Below are 17,405 nucleotides of genomic sequence, written 5' to 3' on the forward strand. Positions count from 1 at the left end.
AATGGGGAGCAAATCCTCGTTAGCTGGTAGAAATAATAATGCTACCACCTGCCACTTCGACATGCGGACTTTGCGGCATGACATCAGTTGACAAAGCTTGTCCTGATCAAGCTTCAATCTGCGTTTCATCCAATATTGTACAGTACTCGGAGGCAAGAACGACTTACTGGAGATGCCTAATATGGAAATCTAGCCTTCCTATTTGAGCGATCTGAGAGCGTTTTGCTCAGTCAACAGAACAAAGGACACCTGAGAGATGCCTGGCAGTCGTACATCTCCTGCGGACAGCGAATCAACTTACAGTACTCCCTACCCAGGTATATAACATTGAGATCAGATTTACTTCATCACACTGGAGATATTCTGTCCGTGAGAACTCTACGTGGAGGCTCTCTATCTTTCACCCAACGCCTCCGCTATTCATGTTGAATGTCATCATCTCCTGTGGTGTGGGCAGCGAGCCCTACCAACTGTTCATTATATCGCCAACATCTAGTGTACCACCAACACCACCTCATCTGGGTTCTGGAAAAGAAACTATCCACTCCGTAGCATGTCCGAAAATTAGTGCAATTTATTCTTGCTCAGCATCCATGTCAGCAAATCGACCTTGGTCACTACAGCAACTGGCTTCATGACCGGAACTTTCCCAGACGTTGAGCTCGCCCCTGGCTCTCTTTCCGTAACGATAGCTGCGCTTTGCCATTCGAAGAACCGGTTCAGCGCACTCAGCGGTGTATTCACCGTGATCTCGACAAAATGTCGCCTCTTCTTGGGTGGGTGTCCCTTGGGCTCTTGTGCTTCTGGTTTCTCGCTCATCTCACTCGAGAAACTGCCCAAATCGGACGAAGTCAAGTCACTGAAGTCGTTGTGATCGATGGTGACTTCACTGATATTGCCAAAGTCAAACATGACATCGGATACTGGTGAGTCTGCGCTTGCTCGGCCGTGACTGATGCGAGACAGTAGGTTTCCCAGTGTCACGAGTCCGACCAAGCGCCGGCCCTTCGGAGCGAGCACAGGAAGTTGATCGAAGCCTTTGTCGCGCATCGTTTCGATGGCAGAAATGCAAGGCTGATCGGAAGTGACCGTCTGGACAGGCTTGAGCCGGAGGTCTCGAACTCGTGCCCCTTTGAATTGGTCATTCGGCTTGATGCTGTCTCGTCGTGAGATGTGTGGCGATCCTGGTACCGCCTCACGCTCTGGAGGTGGTGTGGGCGGCAGGAGATCATTAGCGGCCAGCCAATCGTCGTCCACAAACTTCGACAGGTATGATCGGATACTATCTGGCAGGATGGCCACAATAACGTCGTCCTTGCCTAATTTCAATTCTCTCGCAGCTGCTACAGTCGCTGCAATGGCAGAACCGCTGCTTCCTCCGGCAAGAAGACCTTCTTCTGCTATTAGTCGTCGAGCATAGTAGAAGGATTCTCTATCATCTGTCTTGTACCATTTATCCACCAACTTCTGATCAAGGACATCAGGGATGAAATCGTAGCCTATACCCTCAACCTTGTATGGCTGATTGGAGAATTCATCATTCAGTTGAGACGGAAGAGCCAGGATCGAGCCTTGAGGATCAGCTGCGATGATCTTGATATTCTTGTTGTGCTTGTGCAGACCCCGTGCCAAACCAGTAATTGTTCCGCCGGTGCCCGCTCCTGCAACAATGGCAGTGATTGTGCCGTTGGTTTGCTCCCAGACCTCTTCCGCGGTTCCCAATTCGTGCGCCAGTGGGTTGTCCGGGTTCCCATATTGATCCAGGATGTGAGCGTTTGGCAGCTCCTTTTCCAATCTCTTCGCCACTCCAATATGTGATTCTGGGCTATCAAAGGCCGCTTGTGTAGGGGTCCGGATGATGGTGGCGTTGAGGGCTTTGAGGACAGCGACCTTTTCAGCCGACATCTTCTCCGGAAGGGTGATGATGGTCTTGTAGCCTTTGATGGCAGCAACAAGAGCGAGGCCTATACCACTAGGGTCTATGTCAGTCTGTCTTCCCTTTCAGTCTCTGCCTCGGGTAGGATGCACCTACGTGTTCCCGCTGGTTGGCTCGATGAGAGTGTCACCAGGCTTTATGCGACCCGACTTCTCAGCCTCTTCGATCATGCGCAGAGCTATCCGATCCTTGACGCTCCCTCCAGCATTGAAGAACTCGCATTTTGCATACACAGTGGCCTCGATCCCGAGGGACTGCGGGATTTTTTGTAGGCGAACGAGGGGTGTGCGACCGATTAGTTCCAAAGCAGAGGCATGCGTGCCCTGCGCGTGGAATCGATTGTCTCCGGCCATTCTGAACTACTGGATGTGATGGACGGTCGAGTCTTCGAGTCAAAGGAAAAGTGTTAAGAAAAAGTCAAAGTTTGTGTGTCTTGGTGTCTTTGCACCAAATCAGTGTTTAACAAAACATGACGAACTATCAACTGATGGTCGCGGCTTGTCAGCCGTTGATAACCGCAGCATTATTGAACCCCCGCACGAGGGTAATGAGTCCCTTACCTATCTAGATACCTAAGGCACCTAATATAAGGTATATAATACGTGTGCCATGTTGCCCCCCGAGCGCAACCATATTATCTGAAGATATTATATTATGGCTTCGTCAGCCTTTTGCAGCGTTCTACCTTTCTTATGATCGCATGGCTATAGTCTCTATGGAGTACTCGTACAGTCCCCGTGAATAGAGAGAGGAGATGCCCCTCTTTCCTTGTACAGTATTAGTCCATGTCTAGGTTGTTGTTCGGCCCCTCCTCGTTCGGACCCCGCGCCCTTCGAGGATGGGTTACGAGTATCAGGCCGGCTCTTTTGTTGCATTGTAGACGTTTTCTACACGTACTCGAGTAGGAATCTTTCCACGGAGACTTGTATATATAGTGGATAAGGTCTCCGAGAGGTGTGATTTCTGTGTGGTAAGAAGCATCTGTCACGTTCCGGCCTGTCGGATCTGTACAATAAATGTACGAATACGGAGTATCAAGTGGTTGATAAATGACACTGAAGACTTGGTACAGACGGAGTGCAAGGACAAGATGTCATATCCCTCGTTCACAAAAACATACCACCACTCATCTTACCCAGCCATCAGTCCTTCGAGGCCAGAGCTATCGGTCAAGGACAAGACGGTGATCGTGACGGGAGCTGGCGATGGAAGCATCGGCGGGACGGTGGCTTTGTCGTTCGCGCGAGCCGGAGCAAAGAAGATTGCCCTGATCGCCAGGACCGAGACTTCGCTCGAGGCGACAAAGGCCAAAATTGCAGAGGCGTTTCCCGACGCCGAAGTCATGGTCGTCACGGCCGACGTGTCGAGGGCAGAAAGTGTGGGAATGGCCGCGCACAGCATACGAGCCGGCCTGGGAGCTTGGGACGTCTTTGCCCACTGTGCCGCCGTCGCACCCACGCACACCACCATCGCCGGCGCCGACGAGGACGAATGGTGGCACGCTTTCGAGATCAACACGAGATTTTCGTCGCATTTTGCAAAACATTTCTTGCCCAAGTGTCGCCCGGGAGCCACCTACATCGGCACCAACGCTGGAGCGTGTTACCTTCCCGCGACCAAGTTTCCCAAAAGCTCGGCGTACTGTGCGTCGAAGCTCGCCACGGCCAAGCTGGACGAGTTCCTCGCCGCCGAGAACCCTCAGTTGCGCGTCTTCACCGTCCACCCGGGAGTCGTCGAGACCAATATGACGAAGGGTTTCATCGGGTCCAGACGCTCAGGCGTCGTCCTGGACGACGCCGAACTGGTGGGAGATTTCATGGTGTGGCTGGTCTCACCGGAATCAGAGTTTCTGAGGGGTAGGTACGTGTGGTGCAACTGGGACGTCGAGGAGATGATTGCCAAAAAGGCAGAGATCGAGAACAACCCGACCCTCTTGACTATGACGCTGGGTGGCTGGCCCTTTCAGTAATCAAGGAGCTGGAGGTGACGCTCATGCTGTCGTATGCAGCAAGTGGGTGTCAAGTGTCAAGCGTTAATCATTGAACCAATACTCTGAAGAGATACCAGGGCCGCGAGCTTGTCAATATCTTTACTCTGTATGCAGCATGAACTTTTTCCCGGGACAATTGAACATAACAGCTGTCGAAAAGTGGACTTTGTACGAAACATCTATTTTTCGATATCCTTGACCCCTCCTGACCTCTTTCTCCATCTCCAGACCTTTCATTTACCCTTCTCTACAAAGCCTTATGCATCCAGGAACTCATTGACCAGCCTAGAAAACTGCCCGTGATACTCATTCAAGAAGCCATGTCCACTGTCCGCGTACAAGTGCAACTGCGCGTCCGAATTGACCAACCTCTTCCACAACAATATACTGTTCTCCGTCGCGACGAGCACGTCTTTGCTACCGTTGGCCACCAACACGGGGACCTTGATCTGGTCGAGTCGGTCGTAGGTCGCCTCTTCGCGGTGGTCACCCGAGAAAAACCGCTGCAGGGCCTCAATCTGGTTTTGCATACCCTGGCCGCGCAGTAGAGGTGCGCGATTCGGGCGGGCGTTCGCCATGCGCTGAACCCACTGTTCGGCCAGAGCTTGCTTCTTCTCGGACTGGGTGAAGAAGGTATGTTTGAGCCCGGCATGGTGCTCGTCAAAGGTGGATCCACCGGCAACTTCGACAATGTATTTTGGGTCACTCGGCACAACACCCTCGCCGGCCGAGGGGCCAGAGCCGGCGATGATCAACCGTTGAACGAGGCCCGGTGCTTGCAGGGCCATGAGTTGCCCCACGAAGCCGCCCATGGAGAAGCCGAGAACGTCGAGCTTGTTGATTCCCAGGGCGTGGGCGACGTCGATGATGGCGGTGGCCCAGTCGGCGAAGCGCGTTGGCACTTCACCCTCGCTAAGACCGACGCCCGTGCTGTCCACCAGAAGAATCGGACGCACGGCTGCCAGAGGGTTGATGAGCGCCGGATCCCACCAGTCCATGTTGCCTCTGAAATGGACGTGGAGGAAGAGAGGGGTGCCAGAAGACTGTCCAAAAAGGCGGTAAGCATGTTTGACGCCCTTGACGGTGATGTATTGCGTCTGTGCAGTCTCGTACGTAGACATGTTGCTCGATTAAGCGTAGATTGTTTTTCTTCTATGAGAAAACTGGTTTTTGTGTGAACTTGCTGAGCTGATACGAGTAGTCACTGGAAATTCCATGGACATTGGCTATATCTGAGCATTAATATACTATTCAGCGACACGAACATTTCGCTTCTCATGGTACTGAATGGGATTATTTGAAATCGAACCTGACAAACCATAGCCATGAGGCCAATTCGGTGTTGTAGAAGCAACTGCTGGTAGGTGATTGTTCGTGGATGACACGATGCTCATTGGTCCTTGAGAAATTTCCTAATGCGGTGCGTGATGAGGTTCTCAAAAACTCTCATTGGACCTGCACATTTGCAGAGCCAGACAATACGAGTAAGAGCAGGTGTTATTTGGTAAATCTCCTGCAGCACGAACAATTGGACGCGTTTCTCTGCTGTGACCAAGTACTCACTAGGGCTGCATGGTGAATTCCGCTTCCTGACCAGCATTCGCAGGTGGTACCAAATCACCAACTCATATTTCTCTTTGTCACAACAATGGTTCATCATCATTATGTCGCACCAAATGGGCAAAAGTGCAGTCTCAATATCTGCACTAGACTAGCAGCAATCACAATCTCCATAACGATCATATGCCCTGCGAGGATTTTCAGGCTATTGGGATCTGTCGACACTCCCCTCCATAGTCGTATTTGTTTGGACTTGGTTATGAAAAATCACCGGCTCGGCACAATAAACATTTCGACATCCTGCGTCATAGTGTCGATATCGAGTCGATTGAGCACTCCGTGCCGAGTTTAGTCGAACATTAGCGAGACGTCGAGGGACACTATCATGTGGAGATTCACGTACAAGGTACAATTTTCTCCCGGAGAGCGGTTTGGACGGAACACATAGTAATGTCCTCTTATGAGGTAAGTCGAGAGGAAGGGGACAGAAGGTGGTCTAGGCGTCCACACCAAAATTGTACGCCGTACTGTACTCCCACAGGCCTGTGGCTTTGCCTATTGTCAGCCCCAGATGGCCCCATAGTTGTTAGCGAGCCCTGGCCACGGACGATCCTCCGATCGCCTACATTTCGTGGTTCACCAAGTTGGTGAGCCTTACCCCCAATTTCAGCTCCATCGTCTTCGCCGACGACACCAGCAGCAAGGTCCGCACCTATTCCAAGAACCGTAAGATGATGCTAGTAGGTATCCGGGGCGTCTTAGACACCCATCGAGTGACGACATCCAGGCAATAGTGTTACTGGGCCACTGCGTCCTGAAAAGTGGGAGTATTGTTCCATGTCCATGTGACGGGAGCATCCAGTCCTGATGAAATCTACAAAAGGTAGGGTTGTTCGCTGAGAGAAGGCGTGGCCTATGCCTTCCTTGTTGACTCGCTAATCCCATCTCTCACGCTCTCACGATGAAGCACCTCGTCCTACTCTCCGGCATCTTTACACTTGGTTTGGCCAAGACAGTCCATTTTGATTTCTGGAAGGCGAAAGTCGTTCCTAAATCATCCCTATCTCGTCGTGACAACGATGACTTTAGCGATCCCCTCCATGGCGACTATCACAAAGTTCAATACTACACCAATGTGACCATTGGCACTCCAGGCCAACCGATTGCCCTTCAGCTCGATACGGGAAGCAGTGACGCCTGGGTACCCTCGATAGACGCGGAGGCTTGTGCAGATGATGGCTGCAGTGATTTCGGTGCCTTTGACAAGAACGCTTCTTCGACCTATCGCTTGATCAAAGATAAAGCAGGGACGTTCTTGATTGTATACGGCGATTTATCGTATTCCACTGGCGACTATTTTACCGATGTCCTATCCTTCAACAAGAACATTACCTTGAAGAACACGACCATGGCATTGGCCAACGCCACGGCCCTTACTGAAGGAATCATGGGCATTGGCCTCCGATCCAACGAAGCAAGTCTCCTATACGACAAGCCATTCTCTTTCCCTACTGTTCCAGAACAACTTCGGAACCAAGGTCACATCGACCGGGTTGCGTACTCGTTGTATCTCGACTCGTATGACGACAACACCGGTTCTATCTTGTTTGGAGGCATCGATCCTTCCAAATATACCGGCGAACTCCTTGCTCTTCCACTGTCCAAAGATGACGAAGGCAACTATACAGAACTCTCAGTTGCACTGACCCAAATATCAATTCACGATGGCAACAGCACTCGCCCTCTGGCAGGGACTAAATTCAATACACCTGCGCTTCTCGACTCTGGCACGACTGACTCGTATCTACCACAAGACATTTTCGATGCTCTGTCGGCAGGCCTCGGTGCAACGAAGGATAAGACTACTGGTTTTGCCTACGTCCCTTGTGCCTACCGCAAAAGCAATGTTTCGGTCATCTACACTTTTGGAGGAAAAGACGGCGTCAATGTGTCAGTACCGCTGTCCGAGCTGATTGCCGAACAGATTGAGGACGATTCTGCGTACGAAAATGGTACTCCGGCATGCTCACTGAACTTTGACGGTACTGACGACGCGAATGGTGTTATTCTCGGTGATAGTTTCCTAAGATCTGCATACGTGGTGTACGATCTGGAGAATAAGGTCATTGCCCTCGGTCAGGCCAAACTGGGTGGAAAGGCGGCTGCCAACCATACGGCCATCACTGATATCCCTAAAGGCACGAAACTTCCAGGAGTATCACGAACTGCCACAGTCACAGCTGAGCAGCATACTACTATGTCCCTTGGCGACCCCTCGTACAGCCTGTCGCTTGGATCCATTGGCACACCTACTTTCAGTCTGCCTGGTGTTTCATTAACTGCTAGTGCATCTGCCACCGCGACTGCAGCCAGGGCAGTGAAGGCAGCCTCAAAAGATAGTGGAGCAGACCTCGTTGACATTCCGAAGAGCACAAGTGCTATGATAGTGCTGGCTTTTGCAATGTGTATGTTGTAGTAATAACTAAGATAATGGAAGCTGAAATTGAAATTTGAATTGAACATATCTCAGGCACCCTAATAAATAGGTGGGCAAGGCAAGGCTGAATAAGGCTCTCCCGGTTATCGTCTCGTAGCAACGCCAAGGCCCTTGCAATCATGACGCCGGATCAACAAATCCTACGCGCATCGCGTCACACTTGACCTCACACCAACACTTCCACTATTTTCGCAAACCATCGGTACAGTATACGTCGGGCTGCATTGCCTCTACCGGCGCTGGGAGGCTCTGCAACATAGAAGCTGCAATCGCAGCTCAGAGCGTCCTCAGACACCATGCCGCGCCCAGCCCTTCGACGACGGCACCTCAACCGAAATGCGCCCACTCCACGCTATGGTGGGAAGATCCCAAACAGCAGTCCAGCCAAGGTGGAGCTCGAGAAGAAGCTTGCGCATAAGCCTGTAGGACAGAGGCCGACCGACAGCGATGACAGCGATAGGCTCGTTGTCAAGGGAAGTGGTAGGAGGACTCGGCAGCGACAGGAAATTTTTGCCTCGGGTGCCGTGGGAAGCGGCGACACGCCCGGCGCATATCCCAGTCGGGCACAGAGAAGGAAGAACATGATCCAGGACACCAGGGATATACTCGCGAACGCGCAGCAAACGTCCTCAGAGCACGTAGCCGATGCGCCTTCAGAGCAGTCTCGACAGGATGGAAATGCTCCATTGACGAATGGGAAGGTCCGCAAAGCGTCAAGTATCAAGCAGGGCATATCAGCACCGACCCCAGCGGTGGTGTCCTCTGCTGTCAAGGCGCCGGCGACGCTTCTGGGGTCAGCGCAGCCTACTCCATCGAGGGAGACCTCGATCCTAGGGAATTTGAAACCGAGACGGAGACAACCTAGTATATTGCAAGATCTCGGCAACGACTCCTCCACCTTTGACCTTGCGGATGAAGAACAATTCCTCCCTGACGACGAATCAACCCCCTACAATTTGTCGAAATCCCACAATGCTCCCATCACCCCCGCCACAAACTCACCACAGCTCTCCACATCATCGAAGAAGAGGAAGTTTGGGTCTTCTGATCCTGTCCAATCCCACATGGACAATGGACGAACAAGCTCCCCTCTTGCGACGATGGACGCCACAACCGCGTCACCACAACCTGCTCTTCCTCCCATGCCAGCTTCCGCTCTTCGACAATCGGGCAGAAAGTGTAGAGAACGCGCCGAGGAGGAAGACGACATATTAGCTCCGCCAGAAAGCAGCAGTTCGTCGTCGCCGTCATCTCCGGCCAAGATATCCCCAGGCCAACCGGCGAAGAAGACGACGAGGGCCAAACCAAGTGAACCAAGCACCACCATGACCACGGAACAACTCCGTGCGCTCATGATGCCCACGAAAAGACGGAAAACTACGCGAGGACGTACTCGTGTCTTGGGCGAGTTTGATATTCCCATGGATTCTGATGCGAACTCTGACAATGTCGAAACATTCGACGATGACGAGGGTGACGAATCCAGTTTCCTTCCTACCCAAAGGAAGGGTCGCAAAACAAGGGGTAAAGAACAATCTTCGACCAAAACTGGTAGAAGGAAAACCTCAAAGGCATCTTCTGATTCTGCTGAGCCTCCAGCAGTCAAGCAGAAGAAGAAGAAGGCCACTGCTACTGTCACTGCTGCTACTGCACGTACAGCAGCAAAATCAGGATCAAGATCAAAATCAAGTACGCGAAAACATTTCACTACTGCTGCTGCTACCACCGCGCCTATCCTTACGCCCTCCACCTCTACCACACATTCAAGTTCAAATTCAAGAAGGAACCGCGAAACTAAGTCTCCTTCACAGTTCCCCAGTACTCGTACCGTCGAACTTTCCAAGTCGATCCCCCAAGTCGATCTCGATCTCGAAAATCGTCACCGCAAGTTACATGGTGGCTCCCACCTCGGTCGAGGCGGCCGACGAAGACAGCCCGAAAATTATATCGTGGACAAGGAAAATCTCACCCCCGACGACGACGACGAGGAGGAGGAGGAGGAAGAGGGGGAGGAATTCTCGTCAAACGAATTTCGTTCGGGTGAGGGTGAGAGTGATGGATCGCGGGTGGTGACGACGAACGTGGGAGGAAAGTCGGTTGTCGTTGAAAAAGGTAGAGGGAAATGGGCAGACATTGACGCTTGGGATATGGATTTTGAAGATGTCGAGGTCATGACCGGATCCGGTGGTAGTTCACCGATGAGACGATGACGAACCCAACCCAGTGTAAACACACGCCAAACGGAGAGAGAGAGAGAGAAAGGAAAGGAAAATGAATGAAATGATCCTTCTTCTCTTTTCTCCGCGGATATTTGAACCACCTTTTTTTTGCATGTTAAAGTACCATGACTGCCTAATCTACCTATCTAGGTACGCACGATTATGAAATGATCCTCTGTGTGTGTGTGTGTGTGTGTGTGTGTACACAGAATGACACCCCCCGTACGAGTTACGACCGGCTTGGGTCACTAGTAGGGGAGGGGCAGCTAGCCCCCAAATGCAGGTAGGTAGGTAGGTACCTATAGAGTCGAGAAATGAAGAAGCCCACTCGAGTTCTACTCGGGGTAGTCGTCAAACAAAAAGCTGTAACTAACACAACCAAGAACCTAAAGTTTGGAGTTAAACACATTGTTTCTACGTGCTTGTATATCTCATGGACATCGCCTTTGAAAAAGGAAACAAAAGCCAAATCGAAATCAAACGAGACAACCGTTCACACAAACTCTCTCTCTCTCTCTCTCTCTCTCTCTCTCTCTCTCTCTCTCTCTCTCTCTCTCTCTCTTGTTCTTCTTTTCTCTTTGAGATCTTGGACTGGGGTTCATCGTAACGTCCGAAAACAACCACCGAGGTACCAAGGTACGACAGGAGCAACAACGTATCAAGAAAAGAAGGGACAAAGCTGAGACAGGCGTCGCAGATGACCTGATGCTGACGTGGAGCCTCGCCGGGGTTTCCAACTTGCGTGACCCGTGTGCCCTCATTTTTTACCTACGAAGTCGCTTGCTGCGTAAGGACTACCGCTGTCAGTGTAAACCTTGGTCAAGTAGGAGAAGCGGCAAACGAAACGACGAGATTTCAACCTACACTCTCCGCAGTTCGACGTCCGATTGCTCCTCCTTGATGCTGATCGAATGCTCCCGCTTGGTGATACGTTTGCGCTGAACGTTACCGTCGGGAGAGTTGGTACTGGCGGTTGGCAAAAGTGCGATGCAATCGTCGCCGTACTGGGAGGAAGGGCTGTCGTTGTGCTCAGGTTCCATGTCCGTAACGTCAGCGCTGGTGGGTTTCGCAGCAAGCAGCTCTCTTCGGGCCTTTGCGAAATTCTCGAAAAACTGCTCTCGGAGGCTCGCATCATGAGTGCCACATACATGGACAGATGTATCGGAGTTTTCGTGCTCGTTGATCACCGTGGCCACCGTGGCCACCGTGGTTTCTGGTCCGGGTGTGATTTGTACACCCAGGGCTGCAGACCGGTCTCCCTGTGGACCACTCAAGAAGTAGCTGAATCGTGTACTACGATACACATTCCGTGTAACTGGAATAAGTAAAGTATGGGGGGCCATCGTTCGGCTATGCTCCATTCCAGGCGAACCTAGGACTTGTTGCGACGAGGTTGTGATTGAACGGACCCTAACGGTTCGGTCAAGAATTGGCCAGTATCAAGTGATCAAGGGCAACCCACGTTGATTCCACTTCTCCTTCAGAGCAGGGCAAATGACGGAAAAATATGCTTGTGTATAGTTGTCTTCCTTTCTGTGTATTGTCAAATGTTAAAAAGACCGGACTTGCGGGTGACAGCGAAGAAAGTCGACAATGAGGGTACAGTACATTAGACTAACTTTAGGGCGAAGTCATGAGGGAGATGTACATACGGGCAGAGGGCTTGTATTTAGCCATGAGAGCCCCGCGTTGCTTCTGATCTCTTGAGTGCCAAGCAGTTTGCTCACTGGGACGTATTGTTGTTCTTGCAGCAGCCGTACTGCAGCTAGCAAAGGCCAGCAAATGGGGCATCATGAAGATGAATCATGTCCCCCACGTTATCGAGCGCGCTTTCGATAGTGCGGGCTCGCTTGTGGCCAGTAGCGAAGCTTGTCCTGATCGACATCCTCGCCTTGTATGATACAGGTTCCAGAAAAAAGTGAGGCAGCGGCCATCGCTCCAATGGTAAAGCCTCGACAACCCGCCGTTCGCTTGCTGACGGTGTTCAACACAGCGATGTGGATCCTCGCTAGAGAGACACTTGTCGGGAATGAGGTGGACTCCCCTGATTCCCAGCTGAGGAATTGGAAGCCAACACGAGCCTGAAAACACTCTTCATGCAGAATGTGATCTCAAGCCCATGCGAAACATGGTTGGTTGTGTTTCACGCCCCGCCTCAGCCTCCACCATGGATCCGATCTTGGGTCTGAGGCTGCAGCCCAGTAATCCAGATCACTGATGGTGCAGCATAATGACAAGCAGGTAACAGGTAGCAGACAGTAGACAATGAAATATGAAGATGAAGCAGGTGTGCGTTGTCACACACCGCTTTGAAAACATCAAGGGTCAGGGTTGACGGGTGAACTTGAATGCTGCCGGGCCTGGCCAGCGTCGGGCAGCAGGAATCGATGCTTTATCCAATCAACCCTTGTTCCTGAAAGTGGTGCATCCAATCAAGGCTCTCACACCCGCACACGACGCCCAGAGGCATGCTGGTCTCGTGGTGCCAGCACAGCTTCATCCCTGCAGCTGTTACACAATCCCTGCAATCTTGTGCGGCGTGAAGAATTGATCTAACCGGGTCGTTTGCTGTCTCTTCATCTGGTGAATTGATCATGCTGATCTTTCTCAGCGACATTGGTAATGAATAATCTAACTCCCCCACAGCTATGGGCTGACAGAGATCTCCGAGCTGCCGCAGCTTGTGCTTGAGAACTCTCAGCCTCATCATCGATCAGTCGCTCATTCTTGTTACCACCAAACCACCACTGGGTGGGCTTCAGGTGTAGCAGGGGAAAATATTCGTCCATGCTTCTGTGTAGCCAGCAAGTCGATCTGTTGAGAGACAATGTATAATAAAGGACGGAAGCCAAGATAGAGTTTGTTCGTGGAGGATCATTCCTCAAGAAAATACTAAAGAGCCGTGTGGACAGATTTGTAGGGTATTTAGAGAGTCTCGTATGGCTAAACCCTTGCGAAGATGGACAGGTTGATGTTCCATTGCGACCCGGACCCAAGGTCTATATGAGAAGATCTTGCGTAGAGAATGCGGATGGAATATGGCTGAACATATGCATACAATGGTTGAAATCACCACATCGTTGTACAAAGTCGGTACTTACCAGGCAGGGTAACGAGGTATGTACCTCCTCCGTTCAAACTGTAGGTAGATCGATACCTGGATCAAGGTACCAGGCAATTGAGGGAGATGCCAAGACTCTGGGGGACGCTCAAGGCAAATAATAATAAAATAAGTCGTAGGCAGCAACTGCCACCAATTCATTCAGTGGGTCTCACATGCGATCACGACCTCATCATCAACTGCGGTTTGGAGAAACCACCATATGCCTGGACTCATTTACGACTCACTCAACAACTCATTCACTCTTACATCCCAGATATCTCTTTTTGCAGAGTAAACCTCGCCATCACTTCCACTCTTGAATCTCCTGTCAGTTGTGGCATGCCTACAATTTGACAACCTCACCAGTCCTTCGCGACCCTCATCCCCAACCTATCTACCGCTGCTTGTCCTATGGCACACTCGTCGTGACCAGCCCCGTTGCCCGTGTCTTTTGACGGAATAAACACCATGGAGAAGCTCTTGGAGCTTAGCGCGGCGCTTACTCCGACCTTGCAAGCCCAGGATGAAGACGAATATGACAGAAAAGCACAGGCGCTGGTCTCCGCGTTGAACAAACACCCTTGGCAAGATCAGCCGGCTGTGAAAGATGAGGACCTTGATGTGAGTGACAAAGGAATTCATCACTATGTAACGACTAACATTTGTAGGGCATCCCTTATTCTGACACCATTGTCGTCCTCTACTTCCTCGTCGCTGCAATAGAGGCAGCCAGCGCAGGTGAAAAAGCCGCCTCGAGACAATTACCTACCGCCGTCCTACCAGGAGGATCATTATGGGGACACATCACTCAATGCCTTCTCGAATTCGATCCGGTCCAGGTACGGTACTGCGGGTCTTACTTGTTGAAAGTAATCGACTGTGTGGCAGTTGGAGCGGAACAGACTGAGGACTACGTACCCGCCATACAGTTGTTACACCATGTTATTCCACGATTAGACGATACCTCTTCCACCCTAACCTCCACACACCGCACATTCCTGCGAATATGCCTCTTGGCACACGCGTACAGCCAGGCCATCGACATCCTTGAAAGACCAATCTATCACGTTCCACTGTCGCAGAATGATCCCCAGATATCCGCCAACCTGTGTTCGGCTTCCCAGCCAGGCTGGAAATACCTTAGTACGGCCACGGGTCTGACGCAGCCGGTCACAAGTCGCACGTTCATGGAATACTACCTCCTCGGTGGTCTGTGTTACATGGCAATAGGGCAATATCGAGAGGCTCTATTCTTTTTCGAAATCGTTGTATCGACCCCAACTGTGCCCAACGTGGCCAGCCTCATCATGATCGAAGCATACAAGAAATGGCTTCTCGTTGGCCTCCTCCTCGATGGTGTTGCTCGCACGGCCCCCAAGACCGCGTCCTCCAGCGCAATGAGATATATTCGGGCTATTGCGAGACCGTACGAATGTGTGGCAGAAGCATTCAAGGCAAACGACATCGAACGCTTGCGTGAAGAAATTGAGGCCGGAGTTGGCGTTTGGCAAGAAGATGGCAATTATGGACTCATGGGTGAAGTCTTTCAGACCTACCGCAAATATTCGATCAGAAGAATTGGCAAGACTTTTGAAGCCCTTCCGATCGCCGACATTGCAGCAAGAACCTCGCCATATCCAGACAACATTGACGAGACAAAGGCTTACATTGAGACAATGATTCTCAAGGGGGAACTTGACGCCGTATTCATGTCCTCTGGGAAAGGAGACATGTTACGGTTCTTGCCGGAAACACCCAAAGCCGAGGCCCAAGTCGTATCCCTACTGGCATCGCGCACCCAAGAACTTGCAGGCCTCCTGGCACAAGTAAAGGACAGCGAGCATCGCCTTGGAATGAGTAAAGAATACATTGACTACTTGAAGAAACTCAAGAAGATGAAGGATGATGACAAGAAGGGTAGTTCTTCCGGTAAGGCACGGGCTGACGATGTCGATGAAGATATGATGGATGAATACTAGAACGATGGTCTTGCCATGCAGTCTGATCGACCTGTAACCGAAAAGTTGCGGTCTCTGCAGATAACATCCGTGATTGGGTACTTGCGTGCCTGGGATGATAGAAGGAAATGACGTGCGATGGTAGTGAACCGTATTACGATGTAACGACTGCGTTGTGGAGACAATATCACATTGGACTTTGGAAGGCGATCAGGCAGTTTTATGCATGGGCCAGACATCAGCGAGTGCGGCCGGCGTTTGAGGAAGCAGGATCGCCTCTACCAGAAGTTCATGATCATGGTATTAAAAAAGTTCCTGGTACAGATCTGAAAGATGCGAGATCTACCACAATTGGTGTGCAGCAAGACTATGCGAAGCATACACATAGTAACTAGAGGATGGACTCCGGTCGACAATACTGACAGGAGCCTTGGACGATCGGAATGTAGCCTCTCATGACTTAAAGCCAGACCAATAGACGACTTGAAGCGAAGAAGAGAACATGTGGCACCCGTTGACGATTGCACCATGAATGCATATATATACACACGGAGCAACAAAAGTATGTAATGATTGAAACTCGTACTCCGTACGTAGGTAGGTACTAGATACATACACATGGTAGTCAAAACTATAGCTCACTGAGGAATTGAGACCACACTGTCCGCTCTTAAAACAAAACGGACTCGACGCGAATCCCAGTGACCCCCCGGTGGAGGGAGATGACAGCGCCGTGGTCATGGTCGAACCACGAAGGTGCTTTCTTACTGTCTCTTCCCTTCCAGCAGGAAACCGAGAATTCATGAAGATGTGGATCACCGAAATCCCTCCTTCTCATTTTCTCACGGCGCATCACCAATCCCCCTTCCTTTCTCCCTCCACTAATCGCCACGATGTGTCATTTTTGGTTTTTGCATGAGAAAAAGTCTGTCGGTGGTAGACGAGACCCCAAGCAAAAAAAGAGTGGAATGATTCGACTTTGAAATAAGTGACTGAAGGAACAAAAAAATCGTACAACACCACCCCTAAACGTAGTAAAACGCCTTTCCAACCAAAATGACCAAGGGTATTGGTGAGAGGTTCAATTTTTGTTTTGGTCTTTTATTCCTTGGCCGCAGGTTACGTTTTGACAATCTATGCAGTAGCGCTGGCCCCGGTATCTGTGGTCGCGGTGACCCTTTCAATCTCAATCTTGGGCATGCTTGCCGAGGCACTACCGAGGTCGGTCGCTCGTGCATTTGGGTTCTTGGTATAGTAGTTGCCTTGATTGGGGAGTTAGTCTAGGTGGCTGCCTGTCCGACGAATGCTTGACTCACTGATGGCCGACTTGATGGCATCCTCTGCCAACATGGAACAATGCAGCTTGACCGGCGGCAGACATAATTCCTTTGCGATCTCGGTGTTTCTGATCTTGCCTGCTTGTTCCAGTGTCATGCCCCGAACGAGCTCGGTCAGATACGACGAGGACGCAATGGCCGAACCGCAGCCGAAGGTCTTGAACTTGACGTCGGAGATTTTCTGGGTGTCAGGGTCGACCTTGATCTGAAGTTTCATCACATCACCGCAAGCCGGGGCTCCGACGAGACCTGAACGAAAGCATCAGTGGTTTGTTATTTGTTGAGCGGGTTCGGAGGTCGGATTGTCATCTGTGAAAGCGAAGTTCGGAGATAACAAAATTGAAGGATGGGGGGATGGCGAAAAACCAAAAGGGCCCTGACTCACCGGTACCAACATCGCCGGCGTTCTTGTCCATCGATCCGACATTTCGTGGATTCGAGTAGTGGTCCAACACCTTTTCATGGTATGATCTTCTCTGTGTGGGTTGCGTGGCGGCCGGTCTGAGGAGAGGTGCGCGGGAAGCCAAAGTTGGGCGGACGGAGGATTGGACCGAGGCGCTGATTGCGCGAGGGACGTTGAGTAAAGCTCTTCGAGACATGGTGTCTGGTAGGTTGCGAGGGATCAGAGTCGTTGTCAAGGGTACGTTGATGGGTTTGGTGATAGAACGTGGTTTGTGTAGAGAAAGAGTACGAGAGTTGTTTGTAGAAGAAAAGGAATGATTAGAAGCAGTGCATTTACTAATTAATGAGTTTGGACGGATGGCAAATGGTAACGAGCAGGAGGGGAAAATCGTGAAATGACAAG

General features: G+C 51.1%; 8 protein-coding genes across 9 annotated transcripts; 4 read left to right on the forward strand and 4 right to left on the reverse strand.

Annotated features, from left to right (window-relative positions):
- Window positions 1-111: 111 nt before the first annotated feature.
- Window positions 112-2,382, reverse strand: PV06_04340 (cystathionine beta-synthase). Its single transcript, XM_016405224.1, has 2 exons — window positions 2,033-2,382; window positions 112-1,972 (listed from the first exon to the last, which is right to left on the reverse strand). The coding sequence occupies exons 1-2, from the start codon at window positions 2,287-2,289 to the stop codon at window positions 565-567; spliced, it is 1,665 nt and encodes a 554-aa protein (XP_016263430.1). The 5' UTR covers window positions 2,290-2,382; the 3' UTR covers window positions 112-564.
- A 459-nt stretch (window positions 2,383-2,841) lies between these two features.
- PV06_04341 (uncharacterized protein) lies at window positions 2,842-4,096 on the forward strand. The gene has a single exon (XM_016405225.1). It carries the CDS (start codon window positions 3,027-3,029, stop codon window positions 3,903-3,905), a length of 879 nt encoding a protein of 292 aa, XP_016263431.1. The 5' UTR covers window positions 2,842-3,026; the 3' UTR covers window positions 3,906-4,096.
- Window positions 4,097-4,183: 87 nt separating this feature from the next.
- Window positions 4,184-5,320, reverse strand: PV06_04342 (uncharacterized protein; the record flags this gene model as incomplete). The annotated part of the gene is made up of 2 exons (XM_016405226.1): window positions 4,184-5,023; window positions 5,192-5,320. 2 exons carry the CDS (start codon window positions 5,318-5,320, stop codon window positions 4,184-4,186), a joined length of 969 nt encoding a protein of 322 aa, XP_016263432.1.
- A 1,127-nt stretch (window positions 5,321-6,447) lies between these two features.
- Window positions 6,448-7,962, forward strand: PV06_04343 (uncharacterized protein; the record flags this gene model as incomplete). Its single annotated transcript, XM_016405227.1, has 1 exon — window positions 6,448-7,962. One exon carries the CDS (start codon window positions 6,448-6,450, stop codon window positions 7,960-7,962), a length of 1,515 nt encoding a protein of 504 aa, XP_016263433.1.
- Window positions 7,963-8,154: 192 nt separating this feature from the next.
- PV06_04344 lies at window positions 8,155-10,246 on the forward strand. Of its 2 annotated transcripts, XM_016405229.1 has the most exons (2): window positions 8,155-9,672; window positions 9,795-10,246. In XM_016405229.1, the coding sequence occupies exons 1-2, from the start codon at window positions 8,280-8,282 to the stop codon at window positions 10,025-10,027; spliced, it is 1,626 nt and encodes a 541-aa protein (XP_016263435.1). In that variant the 5' UTR covers window positions 8,155-8,279; the 3' UTR covers window positions 10,028-10,246. The 2 variants fall into 2 exon arrangements, with proteins under 2 accessions (XP_016263435.1, XP_016263434.1); XM_016405228.1 differs by having other exon boundaries at window positions 8,155-10,246.
- Window positions 10,247-11,062: 816 nt separating this feature from the next.
- On the reverse strand, window positions 11,063-12,142 carry PV06_04345 (uncharacterized protein; the record flags this gene model as incomplete). Its single annotated transcript, XM_016405230.1, has 3 exons — window positions 11,855-12,142; window positions 11,665-11,735; window positions 11,063-11,612 (listed from the first exon to the last, which is right to left on the reverse strand). Exon 3 carries the CDS (start codon window positions 11,561-11,563, stop codon window positions 11,063-11,065), a length of 501 nt encoding a protein of 166 aa, XP_016263436.1. The 5' UTR covers window positions 11,564-11,612; window positions 11,665-11,735; window positions 11,855-12,142.
- Window positions 12,143-13,478: 1,336 nt separating this feature from the next.
- On the forward strand, window positions 13,479-15,770 carry PV06_04346 (uncharacterized protein). The gene is made up of 2 exons (XM_016405231.1): window positions 13,479-13,926; window positions 13,974-15,770. Exons 1-2 carry the CDS (start codon window positions 13,774-13,776, stop codon window positions 15,282-15,284), a joined length of 1,464 nt encoding a protein of 487 aa, XP_016263437.1. The 5' UTR covers window positions 13,479-13,773; the 3' UTR covers window positions 15,285-15,770.
- Window positions 15,771-15,776: 6 nt separating this feature from the next.
- Window positions 15,777-17,356, reverse strand: PV06_04347 (iron sulfur cluster assembly protein 2, mitochondrial). Its single transcript, XM_016405232.1, has 3 exons — window positions 16,986-17,356; window positions 16,580-16,849; window positions 15,777-16,525 (listed from the first exon to the last, which is right to left on the reverse strand). The coding sequence occupies exons 1-3, from the start codon at window positions 17,197-17,199 to the stop codon at window positions 16,398-16,400; spliced, it is 612 nt and encodes a 203-aa protein (XP_016263438.1). The 5' UTR covers window positions 17,200-17,356; the 3' UTR covers window positions 15,777-16,397.
- Window positions 17,357-17,405: the final 49 nt, after the last annotated feature.

This window comes from Exophiala oligosperma (genome assembly GCF_000835515.1).
Source record: "Exophiala oligosperma strain CBS 72588 unplaced genomic scaffold supercont1.4, whole genome shotgun sequence".
Lineage (NCBI taxonomy): Eukaryota > Fungi > Ascomycota > Eurotiomycetes > Chaetothyriales > Herpotrichiellaceae > Exophiala > Exophiala oligosperma.